This window comes from Pteropus alecto, unplaced genomic scaffold (genome assembly GCF_000325575.1).
Source record: "Pteropus alecto unplaced genomic scaffold, ASM32557v1 scaffold92, whole genome shotgun sequence".
NCBI lineage: Eukaryota > Metazoa > Chordata > Mammalia > Chiroptera > Pteropodidae > Pteropus > Pteropus alecto.
In genome coordinates, this window is record NW_006432447.1 from 3,859,088 (window position 1) to 3,883,431 (window position 24,344).

At 34.3% G+C, this 24,344-nt stretch overlaps 1 protein-coding gene across 3 annotated transcripts in view; it reads right to left on the minus strand.

Moving 5' to 3' along the window:
- Nucleotides 1-24,344, minus strand: part of ARMC8 (armadillo repeat containing 8) — a 90,861-nt gene that overhangs the window by 30,155 nt on the left and 36,362 nt on the right. For 2 of the 3 annotated variants that reach the window (XM_006907202.3, XM_006907203.3), the window contains 6 exons: nt 21,129-21,209; nt 19,431-19,506; nt 19,244-19,334; nt 17,564-17,624; nt 15,361-15,561; nt 12,478-12,573 (listed from right to left, as the gene is read on the minus strand). In XM_006907202.3, coding sequence (XP_006907264.1) covers nt 12,478-12,573; nt 15,361-15,561; nt 17,564-17,624; nt 19,244-19,334; nt 19,431-19,506; nt 21,129-21,209 — 606 coding nt within the window. The remainder of the gene's footprint in view (nt 1-12,477; nt 12,574-15,360; nt 15,562-17,563; nt 17,625-19,243; nt 19,335-19,430; nt 19,507-21,128; nt 21,210-24,344) is intronic. The other variant, XM_025043599.1, reaches the window with a different exon arrangement.

Sequence of the window (24,344 nt, forward strand, 5' to 3'; positions counted from 1 at the left end):
CCTGCACCTTTGCCCTACATCTGTCTGTTTCTCTCTTTCTGCTAATGGTGTTATTATTCTCCCAGTTACTCAGACACTAAATTTGTGTTAATTTTGATTCCGTCTCTTCCTAAATACCCAATCAAGTGACTCTGCATTATACCTTATATTCACTCTATCATCATTCTCATTCCAATAAACTAGATAGGAGCTTACTACTATTTCTTTGGGATAATAGTAACGTGTTTTCCAAGTTGTCTAATCTTCCGTGCTACAGCAACTGTCAAAGACTGGTTGGCTGACAGCTCACTTCAGTCAAGCACTAATCACTGTTCTTGAAACAGTCAAGGCCAAATCAGGATTTTAGCATGGAAAGGAAATTAAAGCCTGGAGCAAAAGTCTCAGGCACTGGATGGCTAGTTACTGAAGCTTGAAAGCTCTTTCCTAGTGGCTTGGGAAACTGTTTTTACTTAGGAATGAGAAGTAATAACTTGGGAGAAATAGTTGCCTGTACTGTATGTAATCATATTACCAGAGAATAAAGTGGGGGCAGGGGGTGGGGAGGGAACAGGGACACAATTATTCTACAAGAACTGAGAAATACTATTAACACTGGCTCCAGGTTCTTAGGAAACCTGGGTATAGGCAAGACCTGAAAGAGGCTTCTGAATAATATTTGCTGGCCACATTCAACTAAAGATGTAAATCTGCCAAGGGACACGGCAGGGGTAGCAATCAGTAGGCATATAAGATGTGCTCTATAATCTTGAGCAACTCACTTTACCTCCCTAGGCCTTCAGTAAAATAGAAGGTTATAGCAATGATTACCTTACCTCCAATCCTTTGCAATCAGTAGGTAAATAAAAATCATGTCAGTCTGGGCATAACTATCACGTTGTTCAGAAACAATATGGGAAGAAAGGTAGGTTAGAAGAGACTGGAGATAGTGCAGATCTAGTCAGACAAGGGGTCAAAATCAGGGAGAAGGCAAGGAAGGGCAAATAGGGCACAGCCCCCACCTGCATGCCCAGTAACCCTGCTAGCGTTCCAGGAAGCACACGACTTGAGTGTCTGGTCCACCTTCTCCATCGAGATATCCTTCTGGGAGTAAGAGGGTGAGTGCAATGGAAAATAACAATGTGAACCTGGGCTTCCAATCCAAAAGGGTATCCTGAAAGGCTATGTGAATGAGCGACCTGATCTAACTATGCTTTTGTATGCTTGAAACCAGCTGGGCAGGAATAAGAGGACATTTAAAAGTATATACACTGACCAAAATGGGGATAAATATGTGATTACAAGACAGGAAAAGGTTTGGAATTGAATCCAGAGAAAATTTGTTCAGGTTAGCAGGGAAGGAGTTGACAGTGTCTGCTGCTACAGCCCTTTGACCCACATGAGGGTCTAACAGAGCACCAGATAGCTTTTTCAATCTGGGGCTGGAAACTCGAGAGCAATAAAAATAAAACATGGTCTCAGTGGTGCCTTTCAATAACCCCAGTACTGTGCTATATAGCCTTGACAATGATGGAGAGCCAAGTCCTACTGCCTGCAAAGGATCTTAGGTTCTTCCAGAATGTAAGAGCAGCACCAAATGGAGTCGGGAGTTGTTCTGCCTCATGGTTGTTGGAGATTTCTCAGCCATAGCTCAATTGACATGCCCTGTAGTATAGCTTTTTGAATCTGCTTTAAAAGAAAAAGAGAAAGAGGGAGAGGGAGAAGGAAAGGAAAAAGGAGAGGGAGAGGGAGACTGAGAGAGAAACGCACAGCGTCCTCTGTTACACAGACACTGTGCCTGGCCAGGAGGAGTATGAATGGTGGACTGAACCCTCAGGGTGGAGAAAGCTGTATCTTTTCCACTCTTCTAGGGACCTGAGCTGTTAATTTAACTACAGAATTAAATTACATTTTAAAAAATGCTGCATCATAAACTGAGCAAGTTTTAGGTCAATGGACCAAGTGTTATGCACCTCTCTGCTGGCATCTTTAGTCTTCCTGACTACACGCTTTTGCAGCTCTTACAGGGATAGATGAGGATATATTGTTAGAGAATCTGAGGCTCCCGTCATTGGGACAGGAGATCCCTGTGGCAGGTGGGAGAGAAGTGGAGTCAGCCTAGAGAGCAATGAAGAAAAAGCAAAACCCAGAAAATCCTAAGGCAGAGAGGTTCATGAGACACATGGAAATGTTAACGAGAAGAAGATGGCCCTGGCTTACAAGAGAAATCCTCAGCACACTCTGAGCTCCAGTGGACCCATAATTTGGTTGTGACCAAGTCCTGCATCATGTTTTCCTCAGAATGCATTAAGAACTAAAGGAATCAGAAACATGGTTTTCAAAAAAAAAATAAATGCAACTGTTCTTCCAGCATGGCCCAGGATGAAGTATTTTCCAGGTACCAGAAACTTCAGCTTAGACTTTGAACTGCGATCCAACCAAGTCAAGAAGAGGATGTGGAAACTGAAACCAAGCAGATTCTCAGTGGTACCACCAATCTTCTCATACAATTCAAAGCTGGTGGGCATGGAGTCAAGGAAACTGGATGGCAAAGTGGGCATTCTCTTATCATCAGTTATGTATGCTAATAACGTGCACAGTGGCCAGGCAAATACAATTTATTTCAAATGGGCTTTTGTGAAAGGTTCCCAGAAAGAGGATAACAATTAGAGGATTAACAATTCAGAACTGGGCAGAAAGAGTTAAGACTCAGAATCAAACTTTGAAAGTCAAAAGAGGCAGCCATGTACGATCTAAGTGAATAAAGTAGCAAAATCCAGAAAGTCTAGTTAAAGGAGCAGGGACTTAGCAGCCAAGGAGGTCAGGAAGAAAGAGTGGGTTTGGCAAGAAAAAAAGGATCTACAACAGAGACTAAACCTGTGGGGCGTGGGTGGCAATGCTTTAGTTTCATTAGCGCCAATGTAGATGAGTCTCAGAGCACATACTTGAGTCTTCTCTAAGAGGGGCCACTTATTTAAGGTCTAGCTCCTTATCTACCTTATTTTTTTTAAGGGAGATGAGCCCTATGAACACAAGTCTGATGTCAATGCAGTCAAGAAACTGGTTTTGGAAATGGAGTAGAGCCTGGGGAGGAAAAAAGGGGGTTATGAGGTAAAATAGCAGACACAGAGTGAGCTCATCATGTACAGCATGCGTAGAATCAGTAGCTGTTTGGAAAGGGATCCATTCCTAAATATGGAAAATCAACTTTTCCTGGGTTTCAGGAAGTGACCATACTGATTCTGCCACAGAGTACTTAAGTAATGGACATGATGCCATGCACATCATCCCTGAGTACCTCCTTATGCCATTTCTCCTTTATTAAAACAAACAAAGCAATACAAATCAACAAAAAACCTAACAGCACATGGCCTTCCATGAACCAAGCAAGGGCAGCTGCAGTGCTTGCTCCTAAACAGGTTCGACTGGGAAACCAATTCTCTTACTGCAGTCTTCTGCACGGATTAATGGCAACAGACATAACTATCTGAGAGAACTGAACATTTAAAGCTGTTAATTTGGTTGAATAATATTAAAATCTAACGGAGTCTTAGAAATAAATTCATCCAATTTCTTAAATCAGTGAGGTCCCTGAAGTTCAGAAAGATTAAGTCACTGGTCGAGGTTCTCTAGGCACACTGAGGCAGAGCTGGGGCTCCGCTGAGTCTTCTCACTTCCAGTGTGAGGTCCTTTCTACTCGCTGTGCTGTAAGGATGACATTTTTACTTAGCCTTAATAATTAAACTGAGATCTGACTTTGAAAACTGAGAAAGAGAAGAATTTTAAAAATTTATCAATGCTATAGGAACTACAGACCATATACCATAAGAAGGAAGAGAGGTCATCATTAATAAAATGCACTGACAAGAAAAAAAGATATTTTTCACAGGGCCTCCAAGAGAGAAAATGACAAATCAATGATTCAGCTTGGGTTGTGGGTACAAATGCCAAAGCTCAGAGCTGATGACAAAAAGATAAGCCAAGAAGATACTGTGAAAAAACCATGACAGTGAGTTCTGCTGACTTTTCAATTTAAATCCCCGATGATCTCCATTCTAGAATCAGAGTCTAGCTTCAGCAGATACTAACTAAATGGAACTAACAATGTACTGTTTTTAGGCCAAAAACCCCATTTGTTCTGGGTGAGAACGGCAGGCATTCCCAAACACACCCTATTCTAATATTTTTGCCACTGCTCCAATGTAAGATTTTGACATTTTCCTTATTTTTTAAATAAAGAATTGTTTTTACCAAAGGCTTTTTTTTTTCTCCTAAAAGATACACAACTTCTCTCAGAACAGATCACTGATCAATAAATTATATTCCGGAGTTTCAGTAAACATTTTATAAATGATTTCTTCCTTTCTCTCACTCTTCCATTGCTATCCACTCCCACATTCATATCAAATTCTCTAACTCCACCATCTGGGGAGGCAGGGCTTAGGGGAAACAGTGCATCTCCTCTCAGCCAGAGAACTGAAAAGACAAAGTCTCCTAAGAACTGATCTGCAGGGCTTCCTTTTGGTCTTTCTCTTGAAGGCATTGAACTAAACTGACATTGAGTCTCTCCTGGGCCTGGAGAAGTGTTTCTTCACTTTACGGTGGAGAACAAAGAGGAGGGGGTTCTTATAGTGGGCCCATTCTTAAGCTTCGATATTTTATTCTTCCTTTTAAGCCTGTTTAAGTGGTATTTCTACATCTAATTTCTACACCAGGACATGTTTACCTTCTTAACAGTACTGGGAAACTTTCACTTATGTTATATGTGTAGAAGAAACACTCGGAGTTCTAAACTTTCCTACACTTTGGAAAATAGTGGGGGCTCTCTCTTGGTCCGACTTCTCCCTCCCCTAAAACCAAAAATATAGTTCAGAAATACTTATAGTGTCTAAAAATAGATCAATACTTCCTCTTTCAGAAAAATATTTCTCTACATATGAGTTCAATTTTTTAAAGTTCAATCATTAGCTTAATGGAAGAACAGAACCTAAACAGCCACTGAATTATGCTTTCATTTTAGCACCGAATTAAAACAATTATAAATTACTATTCAAACAACAGAATTAGAATTAGAAACTTCCCCTCCATCTCTTTTTCTCAGGGATCTGCATGGTGCACTGTGCCAAGAACTGTGTAACACAATGGCCCTGTTCAGTCCCTACTCCTCTATATTTATAGCTGTTCATACAACAGTTTAATTATCCTACAGGTGGCTGGCTGAATTTTAACATCCAGACATAAACAACTTACTCAATAAATATAAACTACTGTATGCCAGGTACTGCTTCTATGGAGCGTACATTCTAGTTATGAACTTTATAGTTTGACAAGGAAGAGATAATTATTTAAAGAAGTTCCAAGGATTTAAAAATGTTGCCTCAAGTTTCAATCTATTCCATATGGAAGCTGTCTACAAAATAGAATGCTGAAATAGTACCTCTATGACATCATTAACCTTGGAGGCTTCCTTTCTAGAACATTAATTTACAATATAATCACATCTAGGCAGTTCCCTTAGAAAAACACTTTTTAAAATTGATGCAGAAGGAACATAGATTCTGTGAGTCAAAACCTCTGAAACAACTGATTTTAATATTTTGGAAGGAGAAAGTGAGAATGCTTTCAAATAAACTTCTTTATAGAAGATGGACTCTTCCAGATTCATTCATTATAGGCTATTATAATTAGTCATATCTTAATCAAATCTGGGTGTATCAATCACGGCAAAACTGGCTTTCGGTGTAGATGAGACTTTTTATACACACGTGAGGCTCTGGAATTACTACATAGAAACTTGGTGTCTCATCTCCTTAGCTACTTTAAATTGTAAGCTCCCACAAGGTACACATCAGTCTTCTGCTTCCTTCCTTGGCACACAGGTGGAGTATATCATAAATGCCAGATGATTTAAATAGACATACTTAAAGCATCTCATTACCCACTTTGTACCAAAAACTATGCTGAGAGGAGACAAGTTTTTCCCTTGAATACGATGCTTTGCAACCAGCTAACAACATAACCAACCTGTACCTCATACTTTAAGAACCAGAACTGTAATTCAATGGTTTATGCAACTCCAATACTAGGAATAACAGTATAAAACTCAGTTTTATGTCTTCATTTAATGAAATTGAAATAAAAGTTCAGTACTTGATTTTATAAATACCTCTATTATGTATATAGCATTATCACTCCCAGGTTTGCTTCTCTCAGTATGCAGAAGGTCAAGGGTCTCAACACTGTGGGTAAGTGGCAAAACCTCGTCTTGTCATGGTTAACTCTTTAAAAATACTTACCATCACGAATGAATGTTGCAGAGTTCACTTAAAATTCTTTAGTAGATTAGCTTTAAGAAGATAACTAACAATTTTTTTACCACAGATTAAGTCAAGGAATTCTCAATTCTGAATGAATTTGTTGTTATTCAGTAGCAGAGCCAAGTCCTGAAAGGGGCTACTTCTGTGGTACCGTTGAAAACCTTCAAAATGTTCAAGGCATTTGTTTCAATATGCAGGCTAAGGCTGAGAAATAATTCCTTGCATCTGCCTGATTGCATAGCAGAGAAAAGTACAGAATTTTGACACTGTGCCTTTTAAATGACCATTTAGAATTATTGAACTTTGCAAAATATTTAAAAATATAAATTCATGGTATAATTATACTGTTACCCAGAAGAACAACTAATAAAATCAAGCTATAACAAATGATAAAAATGTTCCAAATGAAATGCTTAGTAAGTTTCTGATAGCAGAAATATATTAAGAAAAACTGACCTAAATTATAAATATACTTTAAAATCTTATAACTTTAAAAATATCTTTAAAAATTATATTTGTTCAACATTTGAACATACATATTAGGGATATAATTTCATATAAATAATGACCCTTTGGAGAAATCACATCTATGGCAACCATGAGCAGTAATATTTAGATAACCAAAGTCAGAATTTGGTTTCCTTACTTCTCCTTACCTATGATTTTAACCAATTATTGATTTATATTGTGTATTCTATTTAACTAAAAAACATTTTATTTGGTGCTTTGAAGGGCATGCTAGAGCAACAAAAAGTTTTGAAAACCAGAATTTAAAATATATTTTAAAATGTAAGAGAAGACATCTTGTCATTAGTAAGAGACAAACTAAAGAGCCTATACTTCTGATGTATAAATATATTTTTACTATAAAAAATAAATAACAGAACTGGAAATTTATAGTTACTGTCTTCATTGCAAACCTTTTATTTATATCCCAATGTTCAGCTTTTCTGATGTAATTAAAAATATATATTTATTTTTAATCTTCCAATGAAGTCATTTAAGATATTCTAATAAATGCTTCCATTTATTGAGCACCTACAGGCACTATGTTAAATATTTTTAATACATTATATTTCATCCTCACAATGACCCTACTAGATATAACTTCCTTTGCTAAGAAGGTAGAAGACAAATTCTCATTCTTCTTTGTTTTCTTTTTTTTCCCTAATTTTCTCTGCCTACACTTCTTGAAAAAAAAAAATTGTTCAGTTAAAAAAAAAAAATCCCCCCCCCCATTTACTACCTTCTTCACAAAGGTCATGTAAAACTACTACGATTGGATGAATTTTCCCCCCACCAAAGAACAAAAACTTAAGATTTCATGTTTTCAACTCTTGAAAATACAAAAGGCATTTAGAAAACAATAAAAATGACAAAACAATAAATTATTAATTTCCAAAATGATTGGAGGATAGCTCCATTGATATCACCGTGTCCGTTTTAATTACTTCCAAATAATTCCTTAAGCCTCAAGCAAATTCTAATTGGCCATTTCTTACTTTTCTCTGACTTACTGAGGCTTTATTATAAATGCTGAGTTTTAAAACTATGTCTTATTGCTCTTTATCTCAGGACACTGCTTCCCACCCCCTCACTTCATCCATTGGATGATGTTTACAAAATACAGGCAGTTTAATCATCTACATAAAATTGAATTAAATTACTGACCTTAAATATTTGATATTCATTAATTGGGAAGACAGTAATTTATACAAGTGTATATCACTTTACAGAATGGGTTGATTCCTAAGAGTCAGGTTACCTTCTATAAACCAAATCCTACTTTTATCTCTAGAAACAAAAATTGGTCCAGATTCATATTTGTGAATGCTATACATTTTTTTAAATCATGCATTTATAAAGGGAAAAAAACTAAGAAGTAATGGTAAAAATAATTCCAAATTAAACAAGTACCATTCCATGAAACATCTTCTCTTTGATTTATATCAAAGTGAGTAGAAGACAAGCCCTTGGGATTGTCTGCCTCTTGAAAAATGGTAATTTCCTGCATTTTCTCTATGCTAAGTATAGTGAAACCCCTTACCTATATGATCAGTTATATATTTTCCCTATTTTAAATTCCCTCTCTTCACATACTCGAAAAGCTAGTAAAGTTACGAAAGTTCTTAATGTAGGGAGACCCATATATAATTTGATTAAGGGTGCTTAATAATGCAATTTTGCAACATGGTTCATTTATCCATTTGTCCATTCATTCACTTTTTCATTCATTCACTCTTCAAATATTTATTAAGTGCCAACTATACACCAGACAGCATTGTAGATGCTGGGAATACAGTGATGAACAAAACATAAAAAAATCTCTGCCCTCATGGAGCTTACATTCTAGTTCCTCAAAAGGGATCACTAGCTAAAATATAAGTACTCAAAATCCAAGAGGAAAGCTTTCTGAAAGGCTCCATTAGTTAGATATGTCAGAGAAACAAAGCCTATAATAAATACTATATTGAACGTTTATAATGTATTTTACTTTTACCCAAAATAAAAATAACATCTTGTTAAGTTTATTAATTTCCCTGAATTGAAAAATGGTAATTTCCTGCATTTTCTCTATGCTAAGTATAGGGAAATTAGACTATTTCTAATTTTCCTCAATTTATACTTTCTAATTATTTCTAATAAATTCTACTAGTTCCTTAAAGAAAGTAAAAGACAATCCTTTTAAATTTCCAACCTAATTTACGATCAGTAGGTACCAATCAATCAAATGGTCTTCATAAGAGCAATTCTTTATAAAAGAATTGGCTTCACAATTACAGGATTATTTGCCACTGTTGCCTGTGCGTGACTTAACCACTGAATGGGGTCTCAGGTACTGGGAAATGCTAGTACCTGAAAGAATTTGTTAGGTATCTTAACTTCTTCCTTTTTAACTGTCCCATTAATTGAAATTATGCTTTTTAGTCAGCATTAATATGTGGTAAAGAAACTAGACTTTACCAATGGCAGAGATTACAGCTAATTTTAACCTGGCATCGCTGTCAATGCAATTATTGCCAATATGTTTCGGACCCTTCTTCCACTGACCACTCAATTCCCGCCTTTGCCTTTGCTTTCCCTAACCAGAATCCTTGAATTATTCTAAGTTTAATAAGGCCAGGCCACAAGTGTGATCAATGTCAAGCTCAGTGGTCCTTCATCTTTTCTTGTACTTCTTCTCTTTCTTCATGTCACAGCCAATGGTAATATTTTCCACTCTCATCTGAAGAACTTTCCACCCTCCTTCACTCTCTGACAGGACACCATAGGAAATCACAAAATTGGTAAGTATGCCACAGAATGATAAAGGATGCAAAGCTAGGAATTAGGATATAGACTTTGCTCTGAACAGAAGGCTCAAGAAAGATTGAGGCATACTGAAATAAATGTTACTCTGTATGATTTCTATATTTTCATTTCTATGTTTATTCAACAAATATTTACTAAGTGTTTACTAGGTTCCAGGGACTGTTATACAGTTGGTTCCTTTTAATGGGAATACATCACACTGCTCCAGAGCAGGAGTGGCATATCTCTGACCTATACGTCACATATGGTCTTCAGCTTAACTTTGTCTGGCCCAGAGAAGGTATTAAGAAATGAAATTACAGTGGGCTTTTAGAAGTCTTTAGAAGCAATAACATAGAATTCTATGAACAGAGAAAGCCTCTATCTTTCTCCTTTACAGCCGTGTGTACCTCTCATTGTCTCTACCTCTTTGTTCTAGTTTTCTTCATTCTGCCTCATTTTCTTAACTGACCATAACAAGGAAATGGGCTATATGTTACTTTCTGTATTTATTAAATTACATTCTCATTTTCAACTTAAAAGGTAGAGCAATTGAACAGTACATACTTTTATCCTGAAACAAACAAAAAGTCTTTTTGTTGCTCTGGGGTTTTTGGCGGGGAGAAAGTGGGGAGATAGGTCTATGCTCTTGGAAATTTCTTTCAAAGATTCTCCCTTCATTAACTCAGTAAACTGAAATTCCACCTTGGCAAGCATAAATATTTCTTTAAAAAATAAAACAATAATAAACACTGTACTTCAAGAATCTGCACACATAAAAATATAATCAAAGTTCACAGGGTATAAGTGTAAAAGGTAAATAAATATTTCATAGAAAAAGTAAATAAAATTCTATCCAAATAATTATTTCAACAAAAAGTGGAATAGAAATAAATGAATTCAAAGAAAAAGGGTTATCATTTATCATTTTTTATACACTGAAAATAAGAATTTTCCACTCCTAAGAACCATATTCATGTAGATTTTATCACAAAATTACTTATATTTTCCATTTTACAATTTCTCTCTTCAGTAGTTGCTATAAACTGTAAATTATTCAAACACTTAATTTCCCAGAAATTAAATATCTTCCTAAAAAACTGTGTATAATCCCCATTACATAAGAATGTCACAGTATCTTTGCTTCACCACACAAAAAAACTATAATAATTATAACTTATTCTTTATTTGTCATCTTTCTACAAAAATTATCAGGATTTAGTCTGACCACGAAATGATACACATTATGAACACAAATTTTAATAGACTACTGATCATCAGACTGTTAAGTTGCAAGTATTTCTAGAACATGATATCACAAATTAAGTCATTAATTCCAAAACAATAGTTTATTAACAAAAAAGTACAAAGAAGTACAAATGGACATCCTATTTCCCCCAGTTATGGTCCATCTATCTATCTCCCTTTCAGTCCATGGCATGGCCTTCTTGAGCTAAAATAGGTAAAATACTTCTCCTCTAACAGGCCCTAATAACCATCTAAAAACAAATCATTATGTATTTAAGTTATACAGTCCATGTCAATGTTTAAAAAAGGTTTTATCTATATGAGTTGCCATAAAAGCCTCTTCCTTTGCAATACACCATGTACCTACACTGAATGAATCATATCAGAGTCAACATCCAAAAATCATGTGTAGACATAGGAAATATCATATAACTAGTATGTTTGCCTTTAAGTAACAGTTTACAGATGAAAGCTTAGAGGTGTCAAGAAGGATTTTCATTGATATTTATTAAAAACACTTCGAGTCAAAAACATCTTGTTAACTGAACTAAACTGAGGTACATGGAAAACATTCAGCTTAGTTGTGTTCTTTGCACTAATTTTAAATTAAAGTTACTCACATATCTAATCTTATTGCTATTATTTCGATTTTCTTCAAGAATGATTCCTTTTCAATTTATTTCAATAAACTTTTAATTATCCATACTTCTCTCTCTACAAGCCTAAAGTACTTCTCTGAATCATGGTAAATTCCCAATACTTTGTGATTTCTCTCACATAGGTCTCCTTAAATACCAATACAGATGGAGAGAGATTTAGTAAATAGTCATGTTCAGTAAGTAATGCCCAATTTGCTCTTTTTGCTATGGCTCATCAAGAAAGAACAGGTGGGATTACTTTACTGATGGTTCCTAAAAAGTCTTGTGTAAAATTTATTAGATTATATATACTTTTGAATGGTAAGCTCCAGTCTTTTGGTTTGAGAAGGGAGCCAGGTCAGAGCTTACCACTATACTTTACTTCCTGCTTAAAAGTATTCTCATAAAGAACATGAGTTCAGTGTTGGACTAGGCTATAATAACATAAGGTGCTATACCAGTGATACATTTTTTGGGACCTAGAAATTCAGATGACCACTCACTAAACATAAAATCATCATTCCACAAAGATTTTATTCACATCAAACTTGCACAGTAGCAAAAAAATCAAAACATAACTAAGCCACATATCAAAGAACAATATACAATAGAGATTTAATTTCTCAATGGCATTGGAAAGTATTTCCATAAATAACATTTACAATTCTAGTGTTAGGTCTTTCAAGGTGTCAGAAGCGTCACAGTGCTAGAATTGATTTTTAGCAGAACACATGCAAAAATGTGCAACACAATAATCCATATTAATGACACAAAAAAGCACACCAGTTATTTGTCATTCCAGCACGGCCATGCCACTCTATATTCTAAAAACAAACAAACAACCCCCCAAATCCGGGTCCCATTCATTCTTCAATTATGCCTTTAGTCACTCTGCTTTATTATATTCAAACAGTCACTGTTAGTGCTCTTCACCACGACTTTCAGGTTGACGTCACTCCCTGCCTGCTGGCTGTCAGGACTGGGGGACGCCCCTCTCCCAGACTCACCTTCTTCCGGATGTCTTCATCATTTGCTCCGAGAGAGGCATAGAGCTTGAATGCAGCCTGGCGGAGTTCATGAGCATGTTTTAAGTCATGATCAAGCTATAGGAGGGGAAAAAAGATATGTCCCAACTTAGTCCACAAATTAAATTTTTCACTAAAACTAATCAAGTAAGGTTGAAGAAAAAAATGTTTAACAACTATTAATATATTAGTGCTGTCAATGAATTTCTGCTTATTTTTAGGTTCTGCTCACGTATGACTGAGACCTGGCTGTGTTTATGTTGGCATGGCCTGGAACACATGCAGTCTGCTTCTGTCTAAAACTGAACATCACCACATTTGACACTGGTATATGAAAAACCTTTGTGAATCTTTGACCCCTAAAAATTCAGTGTTCCTAGATGGCAGCTTTAGTAGCACTGATGCTAGCTTGCACCAGCTCTTTGAAATGCTCTTCTCAAAAACAAGGCACCTCAGAATACAGCTGTTGCAATAATGTCTTTAGCAGGTTTTCCCAAACATTAAGAGTAGTGCTAGCTTAACTTCAGCATTTAAAAAGCTTTCAGAAACAGGGAATACTTTGTGAAAATCCTTAATGAACGATATATCATGGTAATCATTACTATTACAAGTTATCTGAGATTTATGTTCAGGTTTTTCGTTTTTTTTTTTTTTGGATAAATTTATTAAAATTACTTACTGGTATAAAACAATTAATACTACCTTTCTATATGCATAACTAGCTTTCTAAATTAATTTCCCATATACCTGATATATCAGCAAACTACCATAACAATAAAATAAAAACGTCTTCTCAGGACACTTTCAAAGACTAACTACAAACCAGTAAACATATGAGGCATATCAATAATGTAAATAATTTTATAACTAAGAGAGATAACTTCTTCACCCAAATGATTACCATTTTTTCTAAATGAGTTGCCTTGGAAAGGTTCACCCTTATGAAATGATGTAGGTGTTGTTCAAAACACTCTGAGACCCTTTTTTGAAACTTCCTAAAGAGTTAAGTGGTCTATTAATTACAAAACCCTGATTATAATATATCTTTATGAACTAAGAGAGTTTTAAGTTAAAACTCTGTCATGGATTGTGGTGTGTGAAGACGGGGAAATCCAGCTAGGTAACATCATTTAGTGTAACGAAAGCAACAACAAAACCTGAAACTCATTTGCGGTGGTTCTGAAAGCAATTCTTAAAAGTAGTTCCAAAAACATTTTGATCAAAGCAGGCATTGATGGATTATGGAAGGAATCTCCCTAATATATAACGAAAAACACTCGTTTTGAGGTGCAAGTTCTAAAATATTTATTCTTAAGTTTTTAAATACTTTCTAGTCATAACATACATTAGAATACTGACTTGGACTAATATACCATGAAAATCACATACTTAATACCATGTAAGAATTTTTATCTATGGGTCAAGTATCTAGATTTTTACGGTCAGAAACAAATGGATAATCCATCACTAAAAATAAAGATGACAAAACAAACTAATATTTAATTTTGGCATCAGGAGATCATTTAAAAAAGTTATTATTATTCTAGCTTTACTGTGATGAAAATAAAATTGAAAAATCTTAATAAAAGGGACAATCTTCTACATACTAGTTAAATGATTAGTACATAGGCAAGAAATTCTTCTAATGATGTTCTTTCACTCTCATGTCAATCAAAGTGTTCTATTTGCATTGCTGGGATGGTCCACTAAAGGTACTCATGAGGCAATAGTTAAGACTTGCTCATGTATCTTTGTATCAGTGAGACATTGTGTCAGTGTGAGCAAGTAGCCAGAAGGAAAAGAGACAAGGTAGCTGGTTCAATATAGCCCATCACCTCTACTAGAAAAATGGTCCTAAAGAAGGAAGAGCAGGCACATAACAAATATGTAGAAGACTGTACACATTACAAATACAAATATCAGTGAAGGTTATTTTAGGCCCTTCCTAAGACAGAGAAAGATATACCCTAAATAATTTATTTTCAATGTTAAATGTCAGAAGCGGATGAAGTTTTTTGGAACTCAAGGGGCATGGGAGAGGTCAAGAGAACAGCTTTTAAAAATTTACCATTGGGACCACTGGTATCAAAAATAAAGCCACATTCATGAAACAGTACTGGTTACTAATTAGGCGGCAATGCTCTCTCTACCATGACCTCCTTAAATAAACTTTCTCTAACAGAATAATTATTTATCTCTTATGCTTAGAGAAATAGCTATGACAAACAGGCCGAGAAAAACAAAGTCAAAAGAATATCTACCCACTCTAAAGAAGTTATATTTTGAGAAAAAGTTAACACAATTGAGTTCTTGATGGTCTCAATCTAGAGAGGTTAAATGGTGCTTTAGCTGTCACTAGCAAATCCAAAACACAGTATGAAACTGCAAAAAGGAAAGAGGGCAAAAGTTAGAAAAAAAGGTAACAAAAGAGAAAGACAGTGGTGGAGAGTCAAATAAAGCCACTCACTCACCTGTAACAAAAGATCACCCTTCAGCTAAAGAATGAGAATATAGCAACAGAGATGATTCTGAGAAATTGAATAGGATTAGATAATATTGATATAACATCAACAACCAGCTTAGAAAACAAGTACCCACTATTTTAAAGTTTTAGTTGGGAATTACAGATGCAATTTTCTTCTTTCTTGATTATCTCAATAAAAATTCCTGACAATAAATACAAAACAAATTGGATTCAAAAACTCATAAAGCAACATCATCTATGTTACCAAAGGTGAAAGATTCCTTTGTTTAAAAGGGTTTTGAATTGTAATTGTATTTATCAATTGGTTCAAAGATGTGAACAGTAAGTAAATTTTTAAAAAATTCCTTTCTTGAGCTGCTGAAAAGGAAGAAAAAACATACCCTTTTAATATCAGTGATGGCACTCACTGAGCTGGGATACTTGAAATAATCAGCAAGCATGGCAATGAGGTGATCAGTAATGCTAGCAATTCTCTGTAGCTCAACATCTGGTTCAATCAGATAGGCGAGTGTCTCAGCTCCTTCAACTCTCTCCTCTAGTAATCTCTCCTTACTGCACATTCGAACCAAACAAGGCAATGTCTGGAAGGTAGTGAAATTAATTATTTCCTTTTTAATAAAGGCAAAAGCTTGATGGAGAGCATACAGTGATTGAATCAACTCAATGGTTTTTAATGGGTGTCATGTTTGTGATCAAATTTTCGATAAAGACTTTCGGAGAATAACAGGGTTTTTTGGAATGTAAAAATAAAATTTAGTGCATATTAATCATTTATACCGACACGCTAAACTCTAATCATATAATTAAAGCACATTAACATAAACTCCCATTAGGCTTTTGTGATAGATAAGACTAAAGCTTTATTGTAAAACTCTACAAGTTATTTAAGAATCTCTAATAAATCATGTCTGACACTTCTGCCCCATCTATGTATTTATTTACCTCAAAGACATCCAGAAGTCTAGTCAGGAACAATTTTGCCTTATAAAAAGCATGCTTTTTTTCCTTTGAGTAACATGGCTGGGATGGCTTTTATTTTCTTGTTTGGGGAGTAATATCCATAGTCACACACACAAAAAATACACCTTTAAAAATGCAGTGATCTTACCATTACTCAGATTCCATCAGTTTTCCTATAATGCGAGTGAAATGCATTAGTTACAGTTCCTAGATTTCCCAAAGAATTCCCTAGAAAGACTGATATCCACTAGTCCAATTTTACTTCGGAGGTCCTTCAAAACTCTTGGCACTGGTCTTGGTAAGTTATCTACATTAGATTCTCAATAAAAATATCCTATCTTTTCACTATTTCTAAGGCTGGTGAATCCACTTTAAAGGATAATGTGGAAGTAGAAACTGAAATTTTACAATTATAGGAAGATTTCCTCAACTACCACCATCGACCGTGTTCTAAGTTCCTATTATATCTTTACCACAGAATTTAGCACTTTACTGTTCACTGCTGATTATAGGCTCATTAGGGCTTTACCTTTTCCAAGATGAAAGCCTTATTCTTATGTTCCTATTAATAGTTACTAACATTTATCAAAACCATAAATGCATGGATTATTGAATATAATGCTCACAACTACTACATGAAGAAGATACTCTTAACTTAGTTTACCAATAAGGAAAAAAGGAGGGATAGAGAGTTAAGTAAATAAACCAAGGTCACTTGCTTCATGGAAACCCTTAGCATGCTATGCAGTGTTGTTTAGTTAAGGGGTCCCCAGATCTCATTAAATTAATTGACTTGCTTCACTAAAGACTAAAGCAAACATTAGTATTCTTTTAATTTTGGGTTCATTTTGAATACCGATAATGACACATGATCAATTCATTTATACTTGTTTTGTTCTTTATAGCAAATAAGATGTTTAATGTATTTAATGTATTGTTATTCTCATCATAACCCTGTGGAATAGATGAGCAGGAATTATGGCCTCTATTTTTATAACTAGAAGTTTGAAGAACTAAAAAAATAAGGAGTGTGCCCAGGATTACCAAGCCAGTCAGCAGTGGGAGTGCTAAAATCAGAATCTAGGTCTTAGGATTTTTAGGGCTAGTCTCTTATGTGGGTTTTTCTGAGTTCTAGTTGATTTGGACATACCACAATGATGATGATTGCTTTCACGTGCCATTTACTTATTGTTTCTCATTATGCTTTTTGATTATCTGCCATGAGGGTGATAGAAAGTCTTTATCTGCAGAGCTAGTAAACTGCTTGCCTATAGAACTGTTACAAACTTAATGAATATCAAAGATTAAAATATAATTCTATTTCACCTAAAGTTTACATATTTTTACCATGTCTACATCCTCCTAATTACCATAAAAATGAAAAGTATGATAAGAAAAGAGTTATTTCACTTTGGCTTTCAAAACACATCTAAAACTAGTTTTTAAAAACTACACGGCACCCCATTGAAAAGAAAAGCACAGCATATTCTATTATTGTTTTATGCTATGCACACATATCGTAGTGATAAATGTGTAAAAAAAGTAATAATACAAATATTGATATTTAATACTTATATGACTGGATAATTTTCACATGCTTTTAGGGAGAATTAATTAGCTCACCTTTAATACAATACAGTTGTCATCCGTCCGAATTGCTCCAGCTCTACACATGTAAGTTAAACTGGAATAAGATGGCAAAAAGTATAGGTTTTTGTTTGTGTTTTAAAGCTTTAAAAGGAAAATTATTTACCTTTAAGATTTCATGAAAAAAAAAAAACTACTCTCATTTATCCTAAGGTTTTGATATTCCCTTATCTGAAGTTCTGTTAATTTAATAGTCAAAAGACAATTGATATATATGCACAGTAAGCCAGATATTAAAAAAAAAACAAAAAAAACAAAATTGTTTAAAAATAAATTGCCTTAATAGGTGGGTAAATTTTGAAGCTGGGTGCTGGGCATATTGGAGTATTTTTCTCTATACTTTTTTATGTTTAAAATTTTCCATAATAAAAAGTAAAAAAACCACTAAAAGTAAAATATAAAGTTAATAAACTATCTTAAGTTTAAAAGAAGTTGGGACAGTCCAAGTTCAATAGCAGTAGAAGTATCGCAGAAGCATTTAACTTGGAACACTTATAGGTATCCATAAGAAATTATTCAGAGGTTTCCAGTAGTGGTTTTGAGAATTAGTCAAAAATTTAGTGCTACTGAAAAACAATTTACCTTCATAATTATATCTGGCTTTGAATAAGAATAAAATTACTTTGTACTTCCTAAGCAGGTAATGAACATTAAACACTTCAGAAACTTTCATGAATGAATTTCCTTTCTGAATTAGATTCCTTAGTATGCTGGGTGAAAAAAAAAAACCCTAAAATACCTCACGTTCTGGCTTCTAGGGAAAGCTATAAACAAATCAGCAAAATTCTTTACTTTAATATTATAGAGGTTTGAACTCTTTACAGTTGTTATCATTATCTCAAGGCTTGCTACCACATTACTTTTTAAAATCAGTTCCATGAGAAGATTACCTTACTTACAAAGAAGCAAATACTCAGTTTTGAAGACAAAAAGCAAACAAATAAAAAATACAAATAATACAAATAAAAATAAACAATTCATGGTATATGAGTAATTCACTAAAATTTTCCATTCTAGCCAAATATTAGAGAGCCACAGCTTCTTAAATAATGAAACTAAAATTTATTGCGCATAGAATCCTACACAACTTATCTGTCGCGCAATGTATCTGTTAATGTGCTGATAATTACAGAAGTAACATGTATTGAATGCTTATATGAGCCAGAAACTGTGCTAATAAGGACTTTATATAAGTATCCTATAAACTGTCATATCTCTAAAGGGATGCTTTGTTTTGTTTTTCCTAAAGATGAGAAAGCCACATTCTCTGAAATCATGCCTTGGTTATCACTCTGTATTTCTGTATCTATATTTTCCTGGCTTAATACTTAGCATAATATGTTGGTTAAATCTGACTTAATTCTGTATTATTTCAACTGAAATACAAGGAGAAAGAAATGTAAATAATAAAGTAATTTTCTGTAGATAGTCTCAGATGTTGTGAGAGTTCCTGTTCTACATGCTACTGAGTAACTACTGAGTAAAATGAGTAAAAACTCACATCCGTTTAAAAAAATGTGAGACAACTCCATAATTTCCTCATTTCAAAATCCCAAAACAAAGTGGGGATAGGAAGTAAGCTAATTAGGCTTTCCAAAAATATTCTAAGATAGTGATAAAGCACTGTCTTTCTTCCCACATTGTCTTGACTTTTACCATTTTGCTGATGTGAGCTGCATCTCAATAGGCTTATCCCTCTGTAACATCTTCACAAAAATTTGTGGTAACAATTCTCCATCAACCAAAACTAGAAATAAAACAAACAACAAGAATTAAGGAATTCTTTAAATCTACAAAGTTCATAAATTAAATCATGTAGGTGTCACTGAAAGTTCCAGCCTACCATTTACGAGGGTCATCGATACCTGGGGGTTTTCAAAGGCTAAAACTGAGAAGCATTTCAGTGCTTGCATTCGAACCTATAAAATAAATGAACAAGTAAACAAAGCATTTATTTTAATTTTGAAAATATGAATTTTAACATCTCAGAATCTAAACTCTTCTGAAGAAATAACTATTTAAATTTGCTTAAAGTACTAAAGGAAGGACTCAAGGAATAAAAATAAGACCTGTGTAAGGACTCAAGGAATAAAAAAAAGAAGAGTGCAATAAGTTAAAATTATAAAAAGTTAAAATTAATTTTGATGTAACAAAAGAAACAGTGAAGAAGTAGTAACTAAAACAGAACTATATAAATCTCTAATCAAATTTTTTAAAAAAATGTACAAACTACAATGTTGGTAAGGCAGAGGGAACTTAATAGCAATTAACTACTCACTGCCTTTCAAGTGGGACATTTCTTCTTCTCAAACTACAAAACAGTGACTGATGGAAAATAAAATAAAATAAAATAAAATAAAAATAAAAAGAGTACTCTTATAGTTGTGTATGGGATAAGGATGGGAGAAGAGAGGAAACAAAGTTACAATAAAAGTTTAATGAGGACTAGACTAATTTAACTTAACTTTTAAAACACCAAACACCTATAATTGTGCTATCATTCCTTAAAATCAGATAACTGGTCTGGGATGATACCAAAGGCCCAAACTCTTGACCACATCCAACATATTTTATAATTTGCAGAAGTTCCTATGACAGCTGTTATTTTTCATTCTTTCTGTTCGGTTTTCACCAGATGATCTAATTCTCACTTCCAAGCCTGAGTCCATATTTGATGTTCTTATGTGGAACCTGAGATTGGCAGGATAGGTAGCTGAGGTGTGAAGAAGCCCTGTCCCTCACTTGGGCACTGCTCCTATCCTTGTGAGCTCTTCACCAAGAGTGAACTTTGGATGTCTGAGGTAGGGAAAACATACATATTAGCAGGCTGCAATAAAGCTAAGGACCAAAAGAGAAGACTACGATCAGTGCAAGCGAAGGGAAGACAAAAATGACAGTGTCTCTTCTCTACAGGAAACTCCTGGCATACCCAGTTCTAATGTGACACAATAAGGAAAATGTCTCAGCATTTGCTACAATTTGCTAGTTGAACAATGAAATGTCCAAAGTACTAGCTGAATTCCTGATAATATATCATATGCCACTTACCTATAAGACAGTAAAGAAAATTTAATTAACAAATCTGCAAATCCTTGACTTTTTAATTCAAAATACAAAACAGAACACAATTTAAATGTTGATGTATTTGTGGGTATATGGTGTAAGTTTAAGTCACTGTGGCTAAATAAAAGTCTCAAATATGAAATCTGCAAGCCACTGTTCCTATATACTTCAAGGCATCAGCTTTGGGATGAACACTTAATAAGAAGAGATTATTAATGATCACAGGTGAAAATCAATAACAACTCATGCCACAACCATATTCTGAAAAAAATGGAAAAGCAAAGGTAGCTTTTTTATTTCTTTTTAAAAAGGGGAATTCTATAGGTAAGACAATGCCCCATTAACATTTTACTGATAAAATACTACTCTTGATTACGATATCAGAGAAGCAATAAATTATGTGGGGCTCTTTCTAGAGCAAGAGTTTAGAAATCAAAAATAAAGTACAAAAATCTGGTCATAATTTTTAACATCTTACTTTGTAAGATACTGAGGTTAGTAGGTGAGCAATATTCTGAACTGCACCATGGTTAAATAAAATTGTTTGATGATCTGGACCCTGTAGGAAAAGAGAATATGATAATACATTAAGAAAGATAATAATTTATTCCAATAAAACATTTACTTAAATGTAGAAAACCACACTCAATACAATGTAGAATTCTTCTCTTGCATAAACCCATCCCCTAAAAAGCAGGGTAAACATTGTTTTTAGTCCTACAAGGGGCTGCCATATCTTACCTCATCTCAGTTCTACAGAATTATTGCTTTCTTACCTCACCAAAATAAGGAAGAGGGCACAGACATTATCCTGGCACAAGTCCATCGCAATTTTTAAATAGATATCATCACAGCAACAGAACTACTATGACTTCTACATTTCACATGCACAACCTCACCCTATGCCACAGAAGACAGTGGTAGTCATTCTTACAACTTAAGACTGATAAACTAGTAGGGAGATCTCTAAAATTAAATAACTGCAAGAGGAAGTGGAGCAAAGACTAATCAATCTCAGCACATTAGGGAACACTGAGATGGTGGGAAACACAACACTCCATAACTAAGATATGAATAACGTGTTTTTGGTTTCTATTTATATCTCATTTCTCTTCTTAAAATTATCACTTCTTAGAGTAGAAAGGTGAAGAAATAGAAAAATTCAGGTATTTTATTTTTCATTAACTGTTTTCTACTAATCGATTTCCTGAAGATCTTTAAAGTGGCAGAAGCTAAAGGTTAATGCAAGGCTTTGAAGTTGTCACAGTTCTTATTCATTCATTTTATGTCCTACCCACCCCTTCAAATAATGAAAAGTCAACTGAAGCCAGGACAAGGATGGTATATCATGCTTACCATTAGTCAGAAGAGAAAAAAATGTAGCACTGAAAGTAGGCTACTTGTCTGTGTTTACCACTGAAAACCAGTTACTAGCCTAGAAAAAGCTCTCAAATTTCTCCAATCCACTGTTTAGCCAAGTATCAACTATCTTAGGGGTACTCATTCTTTCTTGGACCAAAATATTCATCATTTGAAGTGAGGAGATTATTATTCATTCATATTCTATCAGTAAACAAACCTGCTAAACATTTTATATACTATTAAAAGGGTCCTTAAAAAAAAAACTTCAGCAATTTCTCTCTTAATCTCTATATATTTTCTAACTCCTAATTTCTTATTTTTAAGCACTGTATAAGATTCCACAGTTTGCTCAGGAAAACCCCCATTACATATTTTAGGTAGGTTCGAATGTCTCACTATTATAAACAATGTTTTGTTGAACTTGAAAGCTGCATCTCTGTGCAGATCCCTAGGGTATGAAGATAAATTCCCAGAGTACACTTGCTTGATATATTTACCATTATATATCCATCTAGAATAGTGCAAACTTGCTTTTATAATAACTGAAAATATTGACATTCTCAAGGCACAGGCTGTAAGTGTGCTCTCTGTCTTCCTACCTCATTCTCATATCTGCAATTAAATTATTGGTACTACTTATTGGGCATTTGCTATGTGCTGGGCACTGCTCTAAAGACTTTACTTGAATTGTCTCATTTGAAACATAGGAGTCTGTGGCTGATTCATTATAAAAACAGTGGAGACTTTAATGGAGGAGCCAAGAAAAGGAGGGTCTCCTATTTTCTCCTACTTAGTAATAAGTAGATAACTAGAATAAATAGTGAAGATAAGCCTCGATTAGCCTTAGCTAACAAGTCAGCATACTAAGATTTTTTTCCCTTTCCTTATAATTTTAACATCTCAAATTAATACTGGCAGTGCTTAACAGAATAGCTAAGTAGGCAGGATGCTGCCTCTGCCCTTTGCACCTCATTGTTCTTCTACCTCTGTTCCCCTTCTTTGAGGCAACTTAATAGATTTTACATTCTTCATGACATTTTATACATATACAAATATGCAGGTATATTATTTCCACCTATTTTAACACAAATGGTAGAATTCTACATATATAAAGTACTATATATATACTATAAATGTATATATATTACCCTAAACCTTTTATTTCCTTAATACTATATCTCTGAGATCACTTATATCAGTACATAAAGGGCTTTCTCATTTCTTTTTTGGCCTTATTCCATTGTACGATGTCCCATACTTTAACTAGTACCCTATGTTAGACATTTAGATTATTTTCAGTCTTTTACTAGTACATACATCACTTCGATGAATATCTATGTGCATGCATTTTTTTTTCCCAAGAGCTAGATCACTTACTGATGGTGAAAAGATCAAGCACAATGCAATACTGTGAACGTACTGTTCACCACTGCTTACAAGACAATGTATTTTTTAATCCCTCAAATTCTTTGCCCCAAAGTTTGCAGCAAGTATTTCTTACAAAAGGATCTTCCTCCTCTTTGGTCATACACAGGATTATGTAATAACAATTGCAAGGAAAGATTTTGTGGCTAAACCAACTAGAGAGGAAGAACTATCACTTGATTCTTATCAAGTCTCTTATTAATTTCTCCAAGTCAATCTACATGAATCTGGGGTTACTGAGGTAGCATCCACAGGGTAGGAGGCACATAAGCCCTCATGATCTTTAACTCCAATAGATAGGTCTCAGAAATCTGAGCAACTTCTTAAGTGGCAGCAATTTATAACTTAGAATACCAATTAATATTATACCGGCCTCTTTTTGCTCCTCAATAAACCGGAGAGAGAATGTCAAAGATATAATTATAACATAATGCTTTAGTAATAGTAATCTCTCCTCCTTCTGTCTCCTCTCCCCAAAGTATGGAAATTTATTTAATATTGATACTAGTGTATACAAACTTGTGAATGAATCTTAAAATTCTATTATGAATCTTATTTTGGGCATATATGTAAACTGAAAATCTTTTTTATGAAAATAAAAGGTTTTCATAATTAATAATACAGAGATCATCGGATAAGTTGTTTTCAAAAACACATTTTTAGTATATCAGTAGAGAAATTAGTATTGTATTTTAGGTTACTTCTGCTGTCACTGGGTTTATAAATATTATGTTTCCTGAGGTCTAGTTGTATCTCAGAAAACTTAGATTTGATCATCTAATTATAGTAGCAAATGCTAATTATCAGGCTAAAAGAAAACTGAGTTAAGATTTTCTCTAGTAACATCGTCAGTTCTGTTCGTGGCATGAGGGTGCCTGTAAATTCTTGCTCAACCTAAGTTCTCTTC